General features: G+C 40.8%; 1 protein-coding gene across 1 annotated transcript in view; it reads right to left on the bottom strand.

Moving 5' to 3' along the window:
- Positions 1-25,238, bottom strand: part of WTAP (WT1 associated protein) — a 153,637-nt gene that overhangs the window by 92,279 nt on the left and 36,120 nt on the right. The window contains exons 5-6 of the mRNA XM_085611648.1: positions 24,216-24,343; positions 1,452-1,630 (exon numbers count right to left, since the gene is read on the bottom strand). Of these exons, the coding sequence (XP_085467774.1) occupies positions 1,452-1,630; positions 24,216-24,343 (307 nt within the window). The remainder of the gene's footprint in view (positions 1-1,451; positions 1,631-24,215; positions 24,344-25,238) is intronic.

Raw genomic sequence — 25,238 nt, 5'->3', positions numbered from 1 at the left:
TAATAATCCAGAACTGCCAGCCACAATATTTTGAAAGCTTACATGAGCATATTCCCCCAGTTCATTAAAAATAGACATATATAGGCCTCAAATAAAATATTAAGCCTAGCTTTAGGACAAACGTTCAGTAGTGCGGTTTTGCAGAACCAGGAAATAAGAAGCTTTAATATTAACCTGAAAATGTATATATCTACTGTCTCATCTTGGCTTTATACATTAAATAAAGCCAGAAATTATAGCTCAGGACAACTAACACTGGGTCAAATATATCTATAGTACCAGTTCTGATGTGTGCAACCTACACTGAAAAAGGTCTTGGATCCTCTCAGGAAAAACAAAACTGTCAGAAGCTGCTGTTGAAATTCTCCAAACAATTTCTAGTCAACCCAGCTGCCAAAAGGATTTCACAGTAGAATATAAAAAGGAATGGTCCTCAGAAGTGTAACCATCAAACTTAAATATATTTTAAGAAGCAGTGCAAAACAGTCATACAATGTAACAAAAAAATTGACCAAAACCTACCATAAATGTTGCTACATTTGCTTGGCCTTTTACTATCAGTGCAGCTAACGTAAACCCTGTACTACAGGTACACACGTTGTACTAAATACATGTAGTTTTGTTATAAAAATCAAGCAGCGAAACTGCCTCAAATTAAGAGATCTGGTTAATTCCAGACACCCATATTGCACATAAATCAGGTTTTCTTTTTAAGTTCTTGCATATCTGAATATCCAATTTTACAAACAACAATGCATTGTTTTGACTTTTCCAAATCAGGGCTCAGTTGCATACTACAGAACCCAAGACCACTTGGTGAAGCATAAATGCACATTGTTGGTAGTGCAACTTGCAGTTATGGCACTTTGTGTGGTAATTCAAAAATGTATTAGCAAACAGTATTTAAGGCATAATCCCCCAGGTATTAGTATTTGACTCAGTTCAGTGAACACGCAGGAAGTCCACAGTCATACTGGCAAAACTGACTTACAGTCTGTAAGTCAATAGGCTCAGGTTAGGAGCGAAGAACATTCCTTAGATTTTTACTGGAATTTTATATGTTCAATCAGGATTTCAAACACTACGTTGTTTTCCAAACTGTCTGTAGACACAAAGTACTACAGAGTTCAGTTCCTCCCTGTAATGTCTTCAAACCGAACCATTGTGCAAGTGTGACCAAGTTCTAGCAATGAAACAATTTTGGTATTGGATGCGGCCACTTCTTCGGAGAATTCCGACGCAGTCAGGCCTCTGAAGCAATGGGGAGGAAAAAAAGCTAAAACACAAGGTCATCTGATAACATTAAGCATTACAAGCTGGACAGTTAATGTGGCTTTGGCTCAAAAAAAGTCTGAGTCTTGGAGTGGAAAGAGTACTTGTCTGTCCCACCAAATCATTCTTGTTGTGGGACTGTCAGGGTTGTCTTGATTGGGGAGTATTTGTTTGTTTACCTATCAGGCGTAAATTTCCAGGCACTCAGTTCATTTTGTGCTTGTTCCAGTTTGTCTTTAGTCTGTTCCAGTTCACCTTTCATTTTTAGGAAAAACAAGTTGATGGCTGGGTCCACCATTGTTGTTCTCAGCTGGGCAACGCTCGGCTGCTGAACTTGCTTGAGGTACTGTATCTGGTTCTGCATTAACAAAAAATAAATGTTTGACTTATGAATATTACGTTTAGCAGGCTAAACAATTCTAAATCGTACAATGTGATTTGTTCATGTTTCTACTCTAAATGCACAACTTCTACAGCATCTAAGCACTGAAAACTAAATATTAGTAAACACAGGGCTGCAGAGTACTGTCTACCTGCCAAACCAATCAACCCCTTACTCCTTAAATTACCAATATTTAGGACACACTCCGGCTGCAAGAACACACAACCACTAAGTTATCAAAAGAAGACTTCTGTCTCTGCAGAAATGCAAATATGCCATACAACATGTCCCACATGGAGTAGACATCAGCCTCCGGTTATCTTGGGGAGAGCACCAACATTCCAAGAAAGAGGCGGCAAGGGCAACAACGTTGTTGATATTAAAACAATGGCCTGCTTAAATTAAAATAAATTTAAAAAAACAAGAGCTCATCTACGTCCTTACATAACTGAATCCATCCTAGCTACACACTGCACATTAAGCCAAAATACTAATAGTTTAGAAAGGAGAAAGTTCTATCTTGCAGATAACGTGCTGCAGATGGTAGCGTATAAGGCAAGAAAGGAGGAGGAAAATTAGGACATTTGCAACTTGAAAACGAACTACTCACTAGATAAAGTTATTGTACATACTTTTATTCAAAGGCATTTCAATTTATGGTTTGAGGGAAAGGTAATTTACATTTACAGCAAAGAAAAAAACATTAAAATATGCCATTTAAAAGCATGACTTCTGAATCTGAAAATTATCTTCTGCTTTAATAATTAAAAGAAATCTTATCCTAAACATTGATAATGTAATACAGAGAAGTGTGTTCTTGGGCAGACAAACACCCTTTATAAAGACTTAACTATTAATTACAATAGCTCTTCCTCTACTACATAGATTAAGGATTTAAAAATGTTGTAATATTGAACTGAGCTCTGTATATCAAGAATAGGTGTATATACAGCGCTCTACTTAATCTCCACTCAAACATTCTTCATATTAAACACAGCCTGTAACTGCATGTGCTTCCCACCGAGCAAAAATGTAAAAACAATTCATACTGCAAAATATTTAATGTCAATAATTTAGTAATGCAATAAGTTAATTTAAAAAGTCAACATTGTCTTTGTTCTGTGTTAGATGTTTTAGGAATACTATACAAGGCTCCTTTTTAGATCGCGGACTACCAGATACCACACAGATGCGCTATGTAAAAGACATCTTGGGGAGTTTATGAAGCAGACCTGGGAATGCATTCTGCCCGTTGCCTGCCATTGGCTTTGTGGTTTGCAATTCGCATTTTCTTGCTTTTTAATCTGCCTCATCACATATACTGTGCATTCAAAGGCCAAGTCTGACTTCAAAGTGAGAGGGTTTATGGACGGGGGGGGGGGGGGGGGGGGGTGCAGATTGCTCTCTTCACTGAGTAGGGGTGTCACAGTGCCTGAAAATAGATTGGCGATACGTTGCATTTGGGCAATCTTAACCTGTAGTTGTGACATTCTTTTTGCATATTTAATGTCGGCAAGAATGAAAACAAGTTTCCACGCAACCCCATTAAACATAGCTATGCAGGTACTGGCGAGCCTTACAGTGTTGCTTGTTGCTGTGTGGGCGGGCAACATATTTTAAATTAATTAAATTTTTTTATATAGCGCAAATTCGACCCAAGGGTACTGGATCACTTTACATGAGCACCAACTGAATTACACAAGGACACAATTTTTTTTGTAAGCACGTGGAGATAAAGTGATTTGTTCAAAAACACAGGATGTTGAGGCGACACTCAAACCCAGTTCCCCAGTTGCAAAATTGCAGTTTGGGCCGTTACACCACATCTTCTCTCAAAGCCTTCAACTTCTTTCTAAATCTACCAGAGTATGCTATAAAACAAAACGGTGATCGTTTCTCCCTCCTCATGTCGGCAAGCAATAGGTTAAGTATTGGAACTTAGTATTTGAAGTGTACTCCTTCCACCGCTCATCCTCGAAGTGCTGTGGCTATATGGAGTGTGCGCTTCCGCAGATTGTGGCGATTCCTCAAGAGTGGACTCGGATTACAAAGACAAAGCTTCCCTTCTCTGTGTACTTGTTCTTCGGTCCGTGTCCTCCTGCCTTCCTTGGCGTTAGTGACTTTCTCCTACATTCCTGCGTTTCCAAATTCGAGTCAGGACATGTGTATCTTGCTGTCCTCGTGTCAGTCTTTAAACCAGTCTATCCATTAAAGCATGAACAAATTTAGAAAAATTGCAAGTCTACAAGCAGCCTGAATGCAATGGACTTACCAAACAATGAAAGGCGTGAAACAGAGCTTCTTTGAAAAAAACGTTCCAAAGTTAATCTAAAAGTGACATTTGCGGTCTGCCCTCAAAAACCAGATGCAATGATCGGAAACCATAGACTGAACACCACCTAACGCAATGCAGTAATTTACCTCAGTGGGCCAAACTAGCAAACAATGAAAGATATCTAATCGGACCCTTTTTGAACGAATAATCTAGAGGGATTGTTCTACACTTATTGTTTATAATTTACATAAGAAATACCTTTGTAGTTGATTAGTGTTAACCACAGCATGGGCAGGTTTCACAAAAAACTTTCCTTACTAAGTTTCCCATAATTTTAGCTTTGGACTCTGAAGGAAATGGGCAAATATTCAACCTAAAACAAAGTTTCTCCGGTTCCCAAATGCAACTATTTTCTGTATGAGGGTTGCCACAGAGCTGAGAGTTCAACGAAAAACAACGTACTGAATTGTAGGCACATTTTTTTCGAGACCTGAAGGAAAGTAACCAACAGTGAAACCTACACTCTGTGTCAAGCACAATTAATGATTTTTTGGTATTTATTTCAAACCTCGCTTCACTCATCAAGGAAGGAGTGTTTTTGGGAGGGTATTGGGAAATGGGGTGTAGGGGACCTAGATGATGGAAGAGGAAGACGCTGCTGCAGGAAACAGAATAGGGCAAACGGCATTCAGTGCAATCATCATAAAAAAACATCAATAAAACAATCATGCTGTTTTTTTTATATTCTTTTGTTGACCACTGCTAAATGCCTAGGTAGTTTTCACTTGAGAGAACATACACAAACAATATCAAAGCTCCCCTTTTACTGTACTGAAGCAGTGGCACTAATGTCGCTAATTCTTCTCACATTCAGCAATGGCTTTTTTCCTTGAATTCTGAAGACCAATTCATTCACCTTTGGAACTGCTTTAAGTGCTACAGCAAGGTCCGTGACTAAGCATTTCTCTCTCACTCTCTCTCTCTCTCTCCTTTTCCCTTTCTCCCCCCCCCCCCCCCCCCCTAGACTGGTTTAGTGTTTAAAACGCAATCATTCTAGAAAAATGTCTTAATGATTGTTAAGCACTCTGTATTAGGCCTATGTTTTTAATATGCGTTAACGGAGGAATATGCAAACTGTTACCGACAACTGACTTGGAGTCACTGGCCTTACTATGACCTACAACTGAAATTAATTGCAGCCACGCATTCTCGAAACATCAGAAAGTGGACTGTGCTCAAGTCTTTCAGACGCTACTGGCCAACAAATTAATTTTATACGGCTTCTTTGTAAAGAACCAACAATAACTCACCTTCAGGTTTCTTTATCCGGAACTAGAGAGACAGAGAGGTAGCGAAGATCAGGTGATGGACTGCATTATGTATGACAAGTTCAACCAGTAGTTTCCATAGCTTCCTTGGTATTATGAACCCCAGATGCAGGCATTTATACCAATGGACCATCCCCTGCAGGTTTTTAAACTCTGAAGAAGCCGGGATTACCATTAACCCTCTTCCCCTCCGTGCGGAACTGCAGCACTCCTTTGTTCTACCTAGAATATTCGAACTCTCCTTCAGTCCTGGACCAGGCACTGCCAATGGGAATAAGGTGTAAAAAATGTTCCGTCTCATTCTTTCCCTTACTATGTGTCATGATTATTTAGGATGGTCAATAAGACTGCCAGTCTGACCTCTCTCAAAGAGCAAGGATTCCCTCGCCAGAGACCGAACAGAAGAACCGGTTCATTTATTAAGGAGGTTTGTAATGCAGTACATTTCCTATTGGTTACATCAGTGCGACGACAACAGAAGAGGTGGCTGGACTACGTTTTTTAGAGTTCAAAAAGTTATGGCATTAAGCGAGAATACCCTTGTGCAATGCAAAGTTCAGTTTTCATGGGTTTTCTGAACTTACTGCCTTTGGTTGCAGCGCTCAGGGTGAGATTACTGAGAGTCTCTAGAGCCTCATCCCTTGGACGGTCAGGGAACTAACAGAGTTTCATCCTCCTGTAGGATCATGATCATTTTATGTAAAAGCTAGAGGAGTGTTTTCAGGGCCATTTTGAATTGGTTCCTCTTACAGAGGTTAAGGTACATTCTGTCTGGCAAGTTCCAAAATCTTTGTAGCCTCTAAATGAGTTACATAGGTAGATACGAATAGGGCATATTGCAGTAGTAGACTTAAGCAAGGACTTCTGTCTGGTCAGTGTAAAAGAGAAGTAGGGCTTTCCACAAAAAGCATGGGCTACAAGAAAACAGACTGGCATTGCCTCAAGTTGGAGTTCAAAGGTGAGGTTTAGGTCAAACAGTTTTCCAAGGTTGCTCACTTTTGATCAAGTGATCGGGGTGTTCGGAGGTCGGAACGCCATTCAAAGGGGAGTGATGTGGACATTAATCTCACCATAAAGGTCTCCTTTCCTAAACAGGAAGCACAAACTCTTGTGAAACACAAGGTCTAATTGTGGGAATCTTGTCTCTTCAGATCATTATCAAAGCACTGTATTGTAGGTATATGTTTGAAACTTTGTACTCTTAGATGCGTGTGCTAAGGGGTGTAGGTAGATATAGAAAAGACGAGAGTGGATATGTGGGGGAAAGTCACAGATCACAGACTTTGAAAAGAAACTGAAGAGCCTATTCTCACCTTTTAACTATGGTTTGTGAGAAAGGATTGGACCCACTGCAGTGCCTTTCCAGCAGTGTTTCATGATCCACTGTGTCAACGGAAGCAGACAGGTCAAGGATAAATCAGTATGGGCTTCTTGTATTCATCCAGACAGGGAAGAGGGAAGTTGATTTCTTCCTAAAATGATAAATCTGTTTACACTAACCATGTTATTTTGATGCACCTAACCATGCTGTTCTAGAACACACAAGTTCAGTCTGAACCTAAATGTTCACTCCTCGAGATTCTCAGGCTGCCAAATAGAGTACTAGCTTTCTCTTTTACAGCCCTCCCAAACACCTTCCGTCCCTGAAACCCTGGAGGACACTCTTGTAGCACACTAGACCCCACCCTACTTGTATTTATTGTAGAGAGCCAAACCTGTTTAAAGATGTAGGATTTCCAAGTGGTCACGCTGCCTAAAAAACTGTGCATGTGCTCCCAGCAGAAAAACCAGTCATCTAATAATTTGAAGGCAGGATGGCACAGCAAGCTGAATGTTCACTAATAAGCAGTCAGCTGATCACAAGTTTTGAATCGCAGCACGGCAATCTTTTTATTACTATTCCAAATTTGTTGTATTAAATTCATTACCATTACATTTGGGGACAGTAACATTTACAGTGCTTCGAAATGGCAGTTCAGAGGTATGAAGCACTATTCAAGTAATTACCTTCAGCTCAGGCTTTTAGTTGCCACTCATGGACAAGTGCTTGTGCGATTGTTGCAGTGACCCTCACAGGTGGAGTTAGCCAGTTAATAAGTAGGTTAATGTTACCTTATGTGATTGTAATAGTTATGGCAAGAATGCCCTGGTCATCAGGAGACAGTCGCTTTATACCCACAAAGCATTCTATTCAATACTTTGACCATAACAACGTAATTAGTCACTCCAGCCAATCGAAAGATGAGGAGAAGCCACATCATACAGACGGAATGAAGGAAAGTGGTCTTAAAATTCATTGGACTGCCCCAGCAAGAAGCAATAAGGGGATAGGACTTGTAAACTGTTTGTCCGCAAGAACACCATAAATGACTTTTTGCAGCTGGAAAATGTTCAATTAGTTAACAGGTGAGATTAGGACTGCAAACCATACAAAAGAGCACGGGTAGTGACCGATTAGGCAAAACTTGCTCTGGGTAAAGGCCTGCCTGCTTCGCTGCCGCCAGTGACCGAGTTTGTAACTACAATGTAATTTGTTAGTCGTGTCCAGATAAATCTGAGAACATGTGCCACGGTAGCGTGAGCATGAAAATACACGGTGTTTGAGGTACGAGGCCAATAGTTTGCCCGCTTTGTTCCCTTCGCAGAGCTTGAGTGCCTTGAATTTGTTGATCCACATTCCAGCAATTTGGTTATATTCATATTTTTTCTCCTCTTCGCCGATATCAGAGGTTGACTGGTCCAAAACCTGGAGCTCTGTCTCGAGGAATAAGATTACACCAGCCCTTTCCCAGACAAAGTTCTGGCTACTACACAAGGCCTACTGGACACCATCTCGATTACATTCACATAAGATTTGTGGGGACCCCAACTGCTGGAATTGTAAGGAAGAAATAGACAGCCCATCTACTACTACTATGCAAATGTGTGAAACCCTTTGGGGACAAGGTTTTTGACTTCATCTCTACAAACTTTTTTCATGCTCCCTCAGTAGGGAACTATCTACGTTGACATTTGGCTACCTCAGAGTAGAGTCACTGAATGATAAGGCTAGGGCTCTGCTTGACCTACTCCTAACAGCAGCAGTTAAGATCATACTAAACAACTGGAAAGACACACGAAAAGCATCCTTCAAATGTTGGTTGAACTGGGTCACTAACCTAAGGGGAGCTGACAATATTGCTCTCCAGAACTCACCATGGAAACCCCCCGCTTAGACACATGTGGGATAGCCTTGATCTATTCTTTAATTCATACAAACTGCCATGAATCACAATGGAGGCTTACCAAACTAGTCCCTTACAGGGGATGCTCTCACACTTGTTCGCTGTACTACATTAATAGAGAAATACTGTCAAACATACTATAGTCCAATGGATGCATACCGGTATTTATATTTTTACATATTCTGATTTATTGTATTCTTTGCATTCCCGCACGCTGATTAGGTTTTGTACACCTCTGATTGATGGACCTAGATGGCTAAAACAATACTAAGTCAATCCTAAGTAAATCTAAACATGTATCTGTCATTATACCCAGTCTGCATTGCCCAGATTGTCGTATTGCCACCTCAATCTGAATAATCACTGTATTTGTCTTTTTTTGTTGTCCTTTTTGGTTATATTTTCACGTCCTTTCATGTGTATTATTGTATGTTTTGGAAACAACCAATAAAAAGTAAAAAAAATAATACATGGTGAATAGCCTTGTTTGCGCTGAAGTCTCAAAAGCTTTGAGAAAATACAAGTGCGCAAGGCAACAATAAATCCCTGTGAGAAAAGGATGTATACGCCAAAAGCCCCAACGAATTGTAGCACTAACACGCCTTTTAAGGAGTAATGGATATCTAGGAAGACTATTTCAACGAAAGATGATTCACATCACGTTAATAAGGATAGGTATAGTGACAAGATACCGATGAGAAAGCATCACACTACTTGTGTCACAATGTGGAGAAAGAGAGTTGACCAGTCATTTTATGACTCAAGATCACCTTGGCATTCCTCGGATGTAGGCAACATCAGGGACCAGGCATATCTTGGAGCAGCTGGTAATTGGTATAGACATTACATTGTCCACAGAGATGGCAATGGCAAAAAGGATTCGATTTTCTGGGCAAGGATGAACAGTGAAAATACCGCAATATGACATATAACAGATTGTTAATTTTTTGACAAGCCCCAAACTCTTAAGATTGTCAAAAAAGCCTAGTACCCTAAGCTAGCTCTTGAGGAATAAGGCACTCAAGCCAAGATATTTTAAGGAAAGAGCAGCAGTCCATCGAACTTCTGTGACAAGTAAATATTGCCTCAATTGACAGCGCATGGTCTCCTTATTAAAGGGATGATGGATATCTAAAAACCAGACCCAGAGTGAAAAGCCTGGCGCCACCCAGACGGCAGAACTTCTAGGACTCTCACTTACTTTTTTGAAGGTCTGGACAGGATAGTCAGTGGGGTCTAAGGAATAGGCACGGCTCCATATTTTACTCTCTACTCATACACAGAAATGTGGTCATAATTACCTATGTTAAGCAAAGAAATGGTGGGGTGAGTACGAAATGCAGTTTCCGTTCAAGGGGCTATACCGGAGGCAAGAAGTGGATGAATCAGCATGGATTTATACTGTCTGTCCAGAAACGGTCCCAAGTGCCCTGACAGGGTAAGTCTTAGTGATGTAATATGCATTTTGTCAATTGAGATCACACTTTAGTAAACCGGCAATCCCAGAAGCCTCAGGAACATGGGCTGTGCTTCACCAATAGACTTGCATGTTTTAGTATAGGGACATGGCAAAAACAGGGGAAGCAGCAGACATTGGGCTGATAAAGAATGGCCACAACCCAGGCTAGTTTTGGAAACGTTTTATAGAACTTCTTATGGTAGTGTCTACAGTACCACAACATTTTAATCGGGGTTATGTGTTCAGGATAACTAAAATTCATTTAAACTGCTGCTAACACCTTGGCCAGAGTTGGAAGTAGAATTGAGCCCTTTTAGCGGTCAGCTCTACAGGTCTCATTGGACTAGCTCCAATTCTATAAGGGTGCACAGAACAACTGGAAGAGAAAGTTAGTGAGGAGGCAGATGATTGAAGAGCTTAGCCTTTGAAATCTCCACCAGCAGGACACAGCAATTGATTTACTACGTTTTCTTTAGACACAGTGGTGGTAGTGGTGGCAAATTATCACTCCCCTTCCCTCCACAGAGTAAGATTTTCTAGTGATGGGAGTGGCTCGGGCCAGCACTGCTCTGGGGAAGTAATTGACTACTACTTCTCACATGTGGACTGAAATAAGGGCTTTATTCCACCCCTGAAGTGTCTTTCTCTAGTTTTTGTGACAGAGAAAGCGCAGGCAGTCTGGAGGCTTAAGGTAAAATTATCTTGTCCCATTTTAAAGACTAAGGTCTGTTCAGCAGCCATTAGATGGAACCCTACAATTTGACTTAGTATTCACTGTAGCAGTCACAAACTGCAATAGTGCTTTATCTGCCAGAAGAGCTCGAGATTATTTTTCAAGTCCACGTACATCACTTTATCAGAGTATTTCTGCTGTTAGTATTAAGGCCGCAGAGGCATATGGAAGAGAGACTCATGGTCCTGGCCACTGTCTTAATAGATGATCCTAGACATAGGCAGTTTTTGTTCTGCTGTCCCTCTTCCCAGTCAGAGCACATATTTATACTCTTTTTTTATGACTAGGCAGAAAGTAGGAAGGAACGCAGATTGACAATATTGATGAAAATATTCTAGAGCAGTTTATAAAAGGCAATCCTTAAATGTAAGCTTGTTTAATGAGACCACGAAATTGCTAATTATTTTCCCACAGTTCAAGACATTTTAGCTTCTATGTACATGTGACAAGGCAAGGCCACTGCATTCAGCAAAATAGACTGTGCTTCCATGTTGTAAAAAAAAAAAAAGTGACACTGATTTGGCTGCTGTGGCAGAGATGAAGAACTTGGGGTAGGCTTCACCCAAAACTTGAGTCTCCCCTTCGCCTGTCCAAATTTACTCAAGGGAACACGGTGAAGTGTGCTAGATGTGGCCTCCTGGCTGCCTCGGACATCCACATGTTTTACGAGTGTCCATCTTTGTTGCAGTTCTGGGATGCTATTTGTAAGATTCTGTCAACGTCTGTCGATTTCAACATAGTATTGGATTCTCAGTTAGTGATCTTTGGAATCCTAGAGGGGGTTTCCAATACGGCGAAAAAGCTAGTCTTTTATGCAATATTACTTGCTAGAAGGGAGATATGCAAGAAGTGGAAGGACTGTTCACCTCCCTCAGCTATAGAATGGTTTGCTTCCGCCCTGCAAGTCTCCAAGCTTGACTTGGTCAGAATAGGGAATCCTGAGAAAAGGTCTTTTTGGCACCTCCTGAGATGGGATCATTGAGTCTCTGGGGTTTTTTTTTTTTTCCCCCAGGTCCAATGATTAAGCCATCTATACTCTGTCTGGGTATGAGTAATGACTGGACACTTTTGTTCAGTATTTTGGTGGATCCTTAAAATCCTCTGCAAGGTTATTCTATGTCGATCGTGGGTATGTCAAGCTACACTGCTACGGGACGAGGCTCTCGCTCACCGTTTGGTCCCCTCCAGTCGCCGACTGAGCTAGCACTCTGCTGGCTAACCTATCGATCACGTATATAGAACCTTGGTGGCGCATGAGGACAAAAAAAAAAGAAAAAAAAAAAAGAAAAAAAAATACTTGAGTCTACTGGAGGCTTTATCCAGAGGCAAAGGTTTAGTGGGGAAGCCAAGAGCAACCAGTGAAAAATATGGTTTTAAAAAAAATTAAAAACTGGTTGGGTGATTAGACCGTCAACTCGAACACCCTTAACCTTGAGAAAGGAAGCTTGATGAATTAGTCTTCAATATCTGCTTCCTGTCTGTTTCAGTATCTGGTCTTTGTTAAGGAGGAGGCTTAAAGGATGATATGCCAGAAGAGTTAGTGAGGCAGGAAGATTCGGGGTAGCCATCACTTGACGAGATAGCATTGGAGCCAAATATTTGTGACAGTGTTCGTGTCGAGACTGGCTGTATAATGAACAAATATCATATTAGACTTTGCAAAGATCAACCCTGCATGTGGGTTGCTATTCACAGCATCCTGAAAGGGATTAGAGACTAGGAGAGAAGCCTTGTGCAACAGGATCCTGAATCTTCTTGTTCTGAGCTCCTGCTGCAGGTCAGTTATAGCAGTAATCAAAAATGTTCTTCATATAGTCAACATTTATTGAAGAAAGTGATCAAATAAAGGCCCTCTTTACAAATAAAGACTGGCGTTTGTGAACTCCCAGCTGGGATGCATAAAAACCCCAGCACCAAAAAACCAAGTCAATCTTTTAGCACACTTTATCATCCAGGATCGGACAAGGGATCAATAAGAACACTTTACTTCGAAGTTTATTAAATTGTATCAGAGACGAGACTGGCTGAAGAGGTTAACTGAGGCAGTTCATGTCTGAATTGTGCATCGGTTGCCTACGTACTAGCACTGTAGCAAAACACATACTCAGTCTTTACCTACTTGGCATCATGCGCATCGTGTGGTTTGGCCTCTCTTGTCGAGCTAGTGCTCTCGTCTCTCTCCATAACTGGCAGTAGGCTGCCTGGACTGGCGAGGACTTGTCCAATGCATGGCAGGCTTTGCTGAGCTGGACCTCAACAGGTTGGTGCCCAAAAGAACAGAAAATCTGTTACGTTTAAGCTGTAGAACCCAAAGGACCCTCTGCTTCTTTAAGAGATGCTCCTTTCCATGGGCCTCTGTAATTGGTGTGGCTGGAAAAAGTCCTCTTGTACAGGTTGTGTTTGGCCAAGGAGGGTTACCACCATAAGAAAAGGTGGGAATGTGGCAGTTATGGGTGAAAGCAAAGCCCTGAAAATGCTTTAAGTACTTATTAATTTCCTGTGAAATTGAAGGGTCACCTTTGTGTGAGTGCAAGCTTCATTAACCTAGTTTGTCATAGATGTTGTACAAAAAATAAACCAACAAAAAAAAAAAAAACCACGCGTACTTTTATGATTACACCCCTGAACAATGGCTTCCTAGAAAGGAAATAAAGGAGCAACATGCTGGTCGCACCTAACAGATGCCTCCAAACTAGAGTGTGCAGAACAGTCTTCCTGAAATGCAGAATAAAGTGCTATAAACAGCTGAAAAATCAAAAGTGGGGTGCAGAATAGTCACTGGGCAGCACCAATTTCTGCCAGGACCATCAAAATTACCATCTTTGTCAAGTACATGTGGCCTGTATGAGCAATCAGACAATCTTAAAATTAGGTTTCTCTTAAGCATTTTGATTTGATCTGTTTTAAAGATCAATTAAATTGAAGGCATCATTAGAATGACGCTCATGTAACTTTTACAACAACCTATATAATAATAAAGGAACGTTATTAAAAAAATGTAATATGACCAAGTTTGACAAATATATGTGGGGATAGGTGGAGCGTTAACTAATTTTGAGAGCTGATGTAAGCGTCTAACATATTGAAAAAAGTTGAAAACTTAAGTGGGCAGTGTTGAAGTTGGGTGGAGGGGAAGGATTTACAGACAGTTCTGGCAGTCTACATCAAAGGAATAACGAAGCATTTACAAAAAAAAAAAAAAAACAGAAGGGCTGTTGAAATGCATTAGGGCAGCCTAACTGACCAAAGAAGCTACTTTACATCACTTACTTAGACAAGTCACTTTTACTCTAAGATATTGCCAGCTAAACTGTACAGAGCAATGAGGAACACAATTAGTTTCTATGAATTACCATGAATTATACCAGCCCTTGCTTCTCATAGTGGAAGGCACATCCCAAATTCCCTAAAAATTTGCAGCAATTAATTTCTTAAATGAACGGTTAATTTTCATTTTATTCAAGAGTATTAGTTAGCACCCAATAACTATACATATTTAATTTTATACATCTTTTCAATATTACTCACTAGCTGAACTCCTGATTTCCCCCCAACAAAAAAGGAACACCCCTGAAGACCAGCCCCATCGTTATTCTTTTCCACAGCTCACGAACCCTCTTGATTGCTGCTTTTACAGATACTCAGCTTCACTGGCTGTATATAGAGTCAGTGAAAGAGGCGTGCCAAAAACAGGCAAGGGCTAGAAGAGCGCTTGATGTCACAACGGGTCTGGCCGGAGAGTAGAAAAGACCCTTCAACAAATCAATGCATTTAAAAGTATGGCAGGACCAGGAAAGATTGGTTTCATGGGCCGATCGCCCGAACTCAGCTGGTCATACAGCAGCAGCACCAAAGGAAATCTCCTGACCACTTGCCCATCTCGGTTTTCACGTTGAACTGTCCTGATTTACCAGCACTTTCTCATGTAGCAAGCTCGCTCTGGCTCCATCCACTTCATCAGTTTAAATGGGAAGTAAAATGAGAAGCACATTAAGCGAAGTTAGTGCAAGTGAACTGTGCATCTGAAAGGTTGAATGCTCCACTTCGTATTTATTGAGCCCTACTTTTTTTCAGTGTTTGCAGTGGAACACCAATCGATTTGCTCCAGTAGACTGCGGTCAATTATTGGATGTCTACCACTACACTGTAGGGGTGATTATGAAGAGGCAATACCAGGTTTCTCCAACTAATAGCATGTAATCTACTGGTAGCTCTCCATCTACATGCAATTAGCACTCCTGTGGGCCCTCCATCTTACTAAATTGAAAGAGTTTGCTTGGTTGAATAAATAAATGTATACCAAAATTGAAAGGCATATTTTCAAGGAGAAAATGTGAGTATTTTCAGAAGTCATAAGCAGATACTTAGATGAAAATGGTTTAATTTCCAAAATATAGTTAAAGCTGATCATTTGAGTGATAAATCATGCAACTATGTAAAGACTTCATGCTAACTTGATGCAAGAGGCATTGCAGTTATGGCTGTTATGTATTATCACATAGGCTTTCTACATTGACAAAGTTTGTATTTACATTACTGCTGACAAACGTATACAATGAACTGGGGTGATAGCTGCAAGTAATCTAGCATATGGTGCACACCAACGTCATCTTGTCTTAAGTGGTCACAAATACAATTCCAATTTTAGCTCAGGATGATTTTCATCAAACATAAGTAGCTCTTATTTAATAAACGTTCCAAATAGATGCCATTTAAAAGGAGATCTAATTTTTAACATGATGTAGCAAGTACTGATTTCCTACCAAAACATTTTTAAAATGGTAATCTCTTCTGCTTAACTCACGAGATGCAGGGCTAAGATGCAGTAGGGTTACCAAAGGTGTTTAAGGTGCATGCTTTAACATACGTGCAGCATTACTGGTCCCATTTCAGTCCCAATTTCTGTATTATTTGCAGATACATTTACGCCAGTTTTCTTGATTTTGGCGATGGATAAAGCTACTAAGACGGAACAATCGGATGGTGGCGCATTTAGAAAAGGGATTTAGAAAAGAGTACAGCATGAAGTATCCCGACTGGCCTACTGGACACTCCCTCCATCTCAAGCCTGCTGATGTCTGAGGAGATCAACCGACTGGAGAATAGCACTATGGAGGTTATGGACAGGGCAACATTTTATATAGGATCATGCTGTAGCAGAGGGAGGAGGTGACAAACTGTCAATAAGACGAATGCCTTGAGCATTACAGTCATCTTCTGTGAAGCCAGAATATCATGTCCAGCCACTTATCTGAGAGCGATCGAAGTAGGGCAGTTAAAAATGTGCCTTCCTTGAACCTCACTTACACCAAATGGTTACATAAGAAAATCACAGCAATTGTGGCACCTTTGCATGGCCTCAAAGCAGGTGATGCTACGAGCTACTGCGTACCCTACATTCTATTGCTCTAATACCATTCTAACCCTACGCCATTCCCAGGGTAATCTAGATCATGCTACAGTTTAAACAAACACCCTGTTCCTTTCCACTAACCTCTTCAATTTTCTTAATAGGATTGTGGAGTGGGGGCTGCTTTGTCGATGCTGTGTATGATTCCATATTATCACTAAATTGGAAAGAAATGCGAGTGAAATCTATTGCATGTGAGACAAGCGGGTGCTTGACATTTTACATGATAAATAGGTGCCTACAACACTGCAGATGGCAGCTACAGCGTGCTCAACAACCATTGACTTGAGTGGAATCAAAAATGTGAACATGATCCAAGAAGTGTAAATTGACATATAATGCTAATTTTCCAGCTCATGATTGAGATTAAATGTTATTCACAGTAAAAGCGTTGCTTATTGGAAGCTCCGAGGTGCACGCAGAAATAAATGACACTTAAAAACTGTATCAAAGAAAACGTGTGTTAGGTCTAAAGCCATTAAAAATAATTAAGTGACAGCAGCGGTTCCTGTTCAAACTTGCTGGTCAAAAGCAACGGAAAGGAAAATGTGGCAACAGACTGCAGCTATTAATAAAAAGGATTATACAAAGCTATTTATTTTAATACTCGTACTGAAATTCTGGAAGCTCATTGAAGGAGAACATACATTTTGATCAAACATAGAAAGTTCTCCTGAAAAGGAAATGTAGGAAATGCAACAAGCATTTAGTTTAGCAGGTTGCTTTTTAATACCCCTTTTCTTCAAAGAACCAAAAACACATAACTGAAATGTAAACCGCTACAAACAGTTATGTAACGTCACAGTAAAATTTAAAATTGGGCACATGAAGTAGAAAGCATGATGGAAGGAAGCTCAGAGAGGGGATTCATCTTGACGGATTTGAATACACAGCGCATCCTCCCCAAGCTGATATCCAACACTTGTGTAATAAGGCATTGAAACAGGACTATTAAAAACCATTCCTGAAGCCAGTTTCGTTTGAGTGTTAGCTGGAGATAGATTTCTCAAAGCAATGAACTGTGGTAGAATAGATCAGGCTCTACATTGTACCTTGAAAGATCTACCGATTACCCAAAATCTTTGAGCAACAGTCTACCACTTTGTTACTGTGGAGGAATTAAGACAATTGACGGCCTTTAGTTCTAATCAATGAAGTCCAATTATATCCTGCTGCCAACAAGCTTTATCCCTTCTATCCCACTGTGGGTCAGTCGTTTCTTTATCCTCCAAAAGATTGGTTTAGAAATTTATTTGTACCTCAGTTGGTCATATTTTCCTATTCTGTCAAACAGAACACCCCTAACATTCACACATTGCTTCTCACTGTAATCTTCAACTACAGATCTGCAATAGTACCTACTGCGTAAATTAATCGCTTCTCAAGTCACTGTCAGCTAGTCTACCAGGCTTTAGGTATATCCTTATGAAGCTGCTCTTAGGCAGCAAAACTAGGGAGAACCAAAGTCACTGGCAGGTCTTTTCTTAAAACCCCCGGAAGAAAATCTATGGAGAGAAAAGGAAGAATATGCTTTGGCCAATATACGAAACTGCTAAAAACTATGAACAAATGGCAAATCCTGCAGTGAACACTCTTTAATAGGGCTGCTATGGAAATATCTACAAGACTTAAATCAGCATTTTTTTTTAAACATTTTTTATTGTTTTCAAGTACAACCAGGTGATTGGCACCCAATAGGACATATAAACATTAAATGCTGCTAGTTCACATTTCACAGGCAATGCACACAATTTTGCACCCAACAAGAATCTGGGCCCTCCTAAACAGTAATAATAGGGTTATTAATTTAGAAATGTTATCTTGTCAGACACAACGTCTTTGTTGTCACCAAGAATCGTGATAATCAACTTGCGGTGCTGCCTATAGGGAGCAGCAACCTCCATTCCCTCTCACCTCCCCCCACCCCTGGTGTGCCATGGCTGCGCCTGCTACTAGGTAGACAACGATAAACTGACTTAACCACATTGTGGAATTAAGAGGGTGTTGGAGGATGCTCTACTGTAATATTAGTGCCCAAATTGTGAAATCATCTAGGTGCGTAGCCTTGGGTGGGTTATCCCTTCGCACCGTACCCATTTTCTACAAGGGCTAGAATGTTATCCATATCAGGGCGTATGTAGGGGTTCTTCGGGTAAGGAGTGGTCCAGGTGTTTCAAGTCTTCTACTAATGCTTCCCAAGCTCTAGAAGCCTCGAGGGATCCCTGGCCCCGTCTGAGTCGTACCGCACCCTCATAGTCCACCCAGTCCTCCCTTCTCCATCCCTCGGTAGTAAGCCCTCACTGTGCCTTCCAGTTCCAGGCAATCTCCCTGTTGGCCAAGAGAAGCACCAGGTCCGGAAAACTACCAGTTAGTCTTGGGTGTATGCAGGAACCAGTGGGAGGCAGCAATGTCCCAGTGTGCAGTGGACCTCCCCATCTATAACCTCGGTCAATGTGTTAGTCACTATCTGCCAGAAGACACCAAGCTTTGGGCAGCTCCAAAACATATGGAGTAATCCAGCCCCCGATTCACCCCATCAGAGAGCGCAGTATAGTAGTCCTTCCCACACAAACTCATCTATGGTGGTCCCAAAGTCGTTCCCAATAGGCCTGTATGTTGTCTGGCGGGGGCAGCAGTTCAAGACTGACATCAGTATGTGCAGACAAAACTTGTAGCGTATATTTAGAAAGCTATGAGAGTGATTCTGGACTTTTAGGTAGGGAACAGAGCTTTAGAGAAATTATGTGGCCACAAGTTTTGCTTAAAGACTTCCCTCCCTAGGTCAAAAAAGCACAAGCTATAAAATAACTGTGCCCAAATAAACCTATTTTAGTATAGGCCAAGGTGAAATTTTGATTACACCAGTGTAACTTCGGTAATTTGGTTTAACATGTTTGCAAAATTGAGATTACACCAAACATTGCGTAATTTCATGGAGAAATTTTAACACGAGATGCACCACTTTGGGTGGTTAACTTTTGAGTGCGAGCAGCATTTCAGATAGATTTTTTTACCCGAGCGAACTGTGTATGTATTGTTTAAGCACAAAACTACAACTCTGAAAGTGTCATCGTTATGAACACGAGGAACCAGAAATAAACTTTCTGGAGTTTAATTTTTACTCTAACAAGCACCTGGGTAATTTTTAGTGTGAGATGCATTTCACATAATTGTGCTTAATTGTGCAATTACGCTACAGAATGCATCCTATAGCAAAATGGCCTTCTGTCACTAATGATTCTAGCTACACTTTACAAGTGTTTGAATCTTTACAAGGGTAATCTGGTCTCTCTTTTCAGTCCTCACTTGTATAAGGTCTGCAGTCAGCTACCCAATTACTAAGTGAAAAATAGTTTTGCTGCATTAATTGACTAGCTACATTTCAGCTACAAAATATATAAATGTTCTATTGACAGTATGGATTAATACGGATCTGTTCAGACTCAAAATAAAAATGCTTAACAGTTTGGACCAATGTACATGTCCAACTACTTTGGAGAAGTAGGGCTCTCCGATGTAAGCAAGTTTTTAAATGGTGGGGTTTACATTTTTTTTACAGTCTCAGATAACACAAAATTGTGTGCGCGTTTGCACACCCACACACTTTAGGCTAAACCTCCTTTGGATCCTTCATTCACATGTAATCCACTTCCAGAACAAAATAAACATTTCTACGAGTGCTCGTAGTTTGAAGATCCAGAATAGGATGACATTTTTAGGTTCCCCTTGCACTGTGCTTGAGAAATCTATTAATATAAACTTAAGTGACTTACATCTGGCTTCCTCTTTTTCCTGGCGTCTCATTGGTTCCTGTGCATGCCACTAAACTTTTCTCTGGTTCTATTGGCTGCAGCATATTTTCCTGCATTTACCAATGCTGGTTCCTGGTCTGCTTTTCATTGGTTTCCCGCCACCGAAATACTGTTAATATCCACTTTAGTGGAACTATATTTTCATAAATGTTTGCCTTTTTCTAATGCAGCATTTTATATAACAATTTATCACCCGTATCGATTTGCATAGACTCACAGAATGTTGCTTTGGGGCACCGCCAAGTATCGGACCCCAGCGCTCGAATCGGCAGCTCTGGCTGCTGCACCACATCCTGTCCAATACTGTGTTATCTGTCAGGGAGCTCCTTCCCTCTCCTGGATGATGACTGATGAAAACATCTACTTCCTAGTGCCACCTCACCTTTTTAGGGAGGGAATGTATAGCCCCTAGGCTGTCATCCCACCTCTTCCTCCAGTCCCCAAACACTCATACCAACAAAGTGTTGGTGGTAAGTGTAGGAAGTGATAAGAAAAACAAATAAAAACACACTAACAAAACGTCCCCAGTTATTCATACACCAACCAAAGAGGCTTGCTTGGGACCTTTGTGGGTTTGAACAATGATGAATTTAATTCAATATTTGCAACACCAATCATCAAAAAGCACAGGATAGTGGTTACCGCTCAACTGGGCTTGCTGAACATCAATTTTATTTAGTTGGTTATGTGCAGCACATTGCAAGGCAGATAAAGTTTTGGTACAATACAAAAAGTGAGAAAAATAAGTCTTGCAAGAAAGTTTTTTTATTTTTTTTATTAGATCGTCCAGAAACATGGAAAAACAAAAAAGACACAAATGACATTGGAAAGCACAACACAGCAGCCAAAAAGAATGACTGCTACTAATCTCATAAGGTAAAATTCTCTTGAGCTCCTGAACCAGGGAAGCAGTGTCATCTAGAGAAAATCTTGAGTCACCCTGTAGTCCCGCGCCCTTCGCGGGCGAGAATTCAAAGATGGCGCCCACGACTAGACCGCCGGAACAATAAATAGGCGGTCTAGTCTATCCAGAAGAGGATCCAACTGCCCGGCAGGAGGAGGAACAAACAGCAGGGAGAGAGAACGCCAAGGTTCGTTTTACGCCGCTTCCGCAGACTGCTGTTTAGGAGACTGGACCAGAACCTCATCCCAGTAGAAAGACAACGGCGAGGAAAAACAGCCCGTCGCCAAAAGAACCGCCTAGTGGCAATGCCCAAGAGTCCAGCCACCCTGGCGGGAAGGAGGGTGGCAAGACTCAGACAGCCACGACCCAGGAGGGCCGTGGCCCTAGGCAAGTACCGTTTTTTTAGTTATTTCACTGCGGGATGGTGAAGGTCAGGACTGTGAGAAGGCCCTTGGTTAAAAACCCTTCCCTCATCCCGTGCACAAATCCTTCCTTCCTAAGCTCAAGGCACATCCCTGATTGTGGGTGACGTTGGCGGTGAAGTAACCGACCCAAACCCTGTGTAGCTGACCTGGTTGTTTTTTTGTTCTCTTTGAGGATACGGGCCACACACGCAACCCCCTGACGTCCCGGCAGTAAGGAGAAGCCAGTCAAGGACCACAGAAGCCGCTCCCCGACGAGAATGCCACACAAGCTATCCTCCCCAAGGAGCCCTCTTGTTGTTTAAGCATAATAGCTCTGTCCCCTTCTCTTTTTGGGACCTCTCAGGACCTGTACACTGTCCTATACCAACAGGTCAATAAAGTATTCACCTCCCCTCGGCCCAACTCTGCACCCTCTATATCTGGGGGGACCACACACCCCCATCAACCCTAGCTTTTCCCCCTGGTTCTAGCACTGCACGAGTGGAGTTTTAAGCTTTTAAACTGTAATGCTCAATCAGCACCACTAATACCTTCTTAAACAAATATAAGCCAACTATTTACATGGGTTAGAGAAGCTACTTGAAAAGCAATGTACATAAAGGAGTAATTTAATAGGTCAGACTGCTATTTTGGGGTCATCCTTCAAACGATTAAGAACGGAACTGAATAAATGAGTAGTCAGGTAAGTAAACCAACTGGACAGCTCAGTGAGTAGGAGTTTCTCTGCTGAAATATGCGATAGTCTACAAGTCACAAGCTGGAATACTCGGAAGGCATACTCAGATTTCAGTGCTTCTGAAGACAGATAGTTTTAGTACCTTTAAATTGGGTAACAACCTGTTATTAACAGAGCTCAGAAAATACAGAAGTAAAGTCCGAAAAACTATCAGAATAAGATATTAAATGGGATCTGAAAAATATTGGTATGTCGTAGTCTGTCACGTTGTGTTCCCTGATAACAGTTTGCTTTAGCATAATAAAAGAACAAGTAACAAAAGATTTGTGAATGTTTCCCAGTTCATTCAAATAATCTCTACTGTGCAGACTTCCAAAAACACAGTAAAAATATTTTTTACATACCGATATGAAGACTTCGGATGAGAACATGTAATGACTATTGGTCTCTGCAGGGCTATACAGCAGGCTAGCAATTGGGTAAAGTTGATAACACCTATTCATGGTTTAAAAACTTCACAAATGCTCTCAGACCAAAAAAATGCAGGTTTCGACATACTTGTTTAATGGGGATGTTTGTTCTAGAAATTAATCAACTAGGTTTCAGATGGGTATTTTTAAAAGATGCTTAAATATCATTTAAATTATAAGATTTTAGGCTATAGCACAATCTCAGGTTGATCAAAAGTGTTTTGATTATTTCAATTCAATTTCAAAGCTTTATTCGACAGCATGTCATAAAAGCATGTAACATCCTAACATATACCATAAATACTACAATAAAATACAATATACATGTTTTCCCTTAAAAACTCATTAAATCATGATGCTGGCGAATTAAAAGAAAAAGCTTCAGCAACAATGGTGAAAAACACTTCTGAAAAAGGAAAACTTGGTTTTAAAATTGATCATACATTCTTAGGTGTCAGGAATTCATACAGGCCCACCCTAGGAATTTTGCCACAGCAATAGCCATGGGAGGGGAACAATCAGATTCAAATATTCTTAGAGCCACTTTGTACCTACGTGTCCCCAAATTTAGGCACACTGGTTTTAGCCATTTGTGGCGAAGTTTGGTGTACAAAGGACATACAAACAACAAGTGGCCTATATCCTCAATCAGATCTTTACAATGATGGCATTTGTTATCCAGGTTAGATGACCATCTATGGGTAAATGCTTTTACAGGCAGGGTCCCAATTCTAAACTGAAAATACAGTTTCCTGTCAAAGGCCCTTTCTAGGATGTCCCAATAGGCCTCACAGAAGGGTATAGATTTAATGTCAAGGAAACGACCTGCTAGCTTAGCATTTTGGCCAGAACTGAGGACAAACGTCCAGGTCATATCCCAGTACATTTTTTTGAGGATTTGCTTAGATGGAAAGCTTGAGCCACTTGATTCGTCCCATAGGTGGCCTAATTCTAATTTAGTTAGCAAGCCCCTAATTTCCTTTAGCCATAGAATAGAGTGAAAGCAATCGGCCACAATAATATCTTTCATGGCGATGGCATAATGGGTAAGTTCAGGAGTAGTTATAATCCGTCGCCAAAAAAGGAGAGGACGTAGCCGTGCTATATACTCTATTTTTTTCCTGCCTAGGTCATATATGAGCGGTATTGTTGGGGTACTTTGAGGAACTCCAACTAAGCAGCGTAAGAACTTATTTTCTGCCAAACTTAATTGGTTCAAGTTAGCAAAGCCCCACAGTTCTGAACCGTACAATGAAGCACTTATGACTTTCATATTATAAATTTCTAGGACAGGAGTAATGGGCTTAGTTAGGGAAAGTTTATGTTTGGAGGCTACTGCCCCCGCCAACTGGTGGAATTTTAGGGCGACCATATCAATGTGGTTTTTCCAACACATGTTACTCTGGAGGGATATTCCTAAGTACGTGAATGCCTCGACCTGTTCCAACGGGGTATTATTAAAATTAATTACACCTCTAAATCTTTTCCGCTGGTTTAGGGACATAAACTTGGTTTTGAAGGGGTTGATTTCAAGACCACGTGATTTACAAAAATCTCCAAACATATTTAGTGCCTTTTGAAGCCCGCTCGGTGTCCGCGAAACTATCAACGTGTCGTCCGCGAACATGAGAACAGGCACGCGAGCCCCTGCTAATACTGGAGCATCGGTAGGGGAGCGGCTAAGATGGTCTACAATGCCATTGTAATATCATTTAAATTACAAGATTTTAGGCTATAGCACAATCTCAGGTTGATCAAAAGTGTTTTGATTATTTTATTCTGATCATAAAACAAAGTAGATCAGGTCTAAACTCACAATTACACAGCAGCAATATTAAAACTTACCGTACACTCTTGCATTTCCTGCTCTTTTGTTGCCAGCCTCATTACCAGGATGTTTTCCCTTCTAGCAGACTCTTGCTGTTGTTGCTTGAGTTTCTCCTCAGACTCTCTCAGCCCAGTCACATCATTAGCTGGTTTTAAAAAGAAAGTGCAGGGAAGTCTGAAACTGGTTATACAAATCAAGTGGTCTATTATTTTTCTGATTAACAGGGACTAATGAACAATGGCTCAGTGGACACAGCAGGATTTACAAGGAGGTGTTAGGATGCCTCAAGTAGACAGTGAAAACTTAACTTAAACATTAGTTTCCTTAAACAGTAGTGTGGGGTCTTTCAAACAAGTTATTTGCTGAACCCGAACAGCAATTGCTGCCAACAGTAATTTAACTGAAAACGTTCTGGCAAAGGAAATTTAATAAAATGTAACTTATAACGCTGTTATACTTCATACTTTAGTGTATCATTATATGAAACTTTTAATGAACAAAGCTGAATCTGAATTCTACAACGATAACTACAAATCATAAGACAATTCTTTGAATGATTCATAAGAGCATTTCATCTGTCAAGAAAGTTATGTATTGTGGGATAATCAGTTACTGGCTTGATGATTTTTTAGCATTTCGACAGGTGATTACAGTAACAATTGTTTTGTTAAAGGCTGGCTTTTAGACCTTCGAGCAGAGTATTCCCTCTGGCCAAGTTTTACCAGTCTAAATAAATTGGATCTACTGAGAACTGGAAGTGATTCCCAAGAAAGTGGTGCCAAGCGCAATGAAGACAACAACATTTCTCAGGCAACACTCGGGCTAGATAGCAACGTTGTGTACCAAAAGCCCAAGAGGTGCATGAGAGTAAAAGAGCTAAATTAAATTTCATAGACTAACCTACCCTCGACAAAGGGGGCATCAAGACCCTTTAGGTGCATCCAATATGCACAGATAGGTTTAATACACAGCAAAGCTTTCATGTTTAAAGCCAACTAACAGACAGCACCTTTGGGAGATGATGTTTACTTTCCACAGAG

This window comes from Triturus cristatus, chromosome 6 (assembly GCF_964204655.1).
Source record: "Triturus cristatus chromosome 6, aTriCri1.1, whole genome shotgun sequence".
In the NCBI taxonomy this organism is placed as follows: domain Eukaryota; kingdom Metazoa; phylum Chordata; class Amphibia; order Caudata; family Salamandridae; genus Triturus; species Triturus cristatus.
The sequence above is the reverse complement of the archived record's forward strand: the minus strand, read 5'-3'. Positions and strand labels throughout refer to the sequence as shown.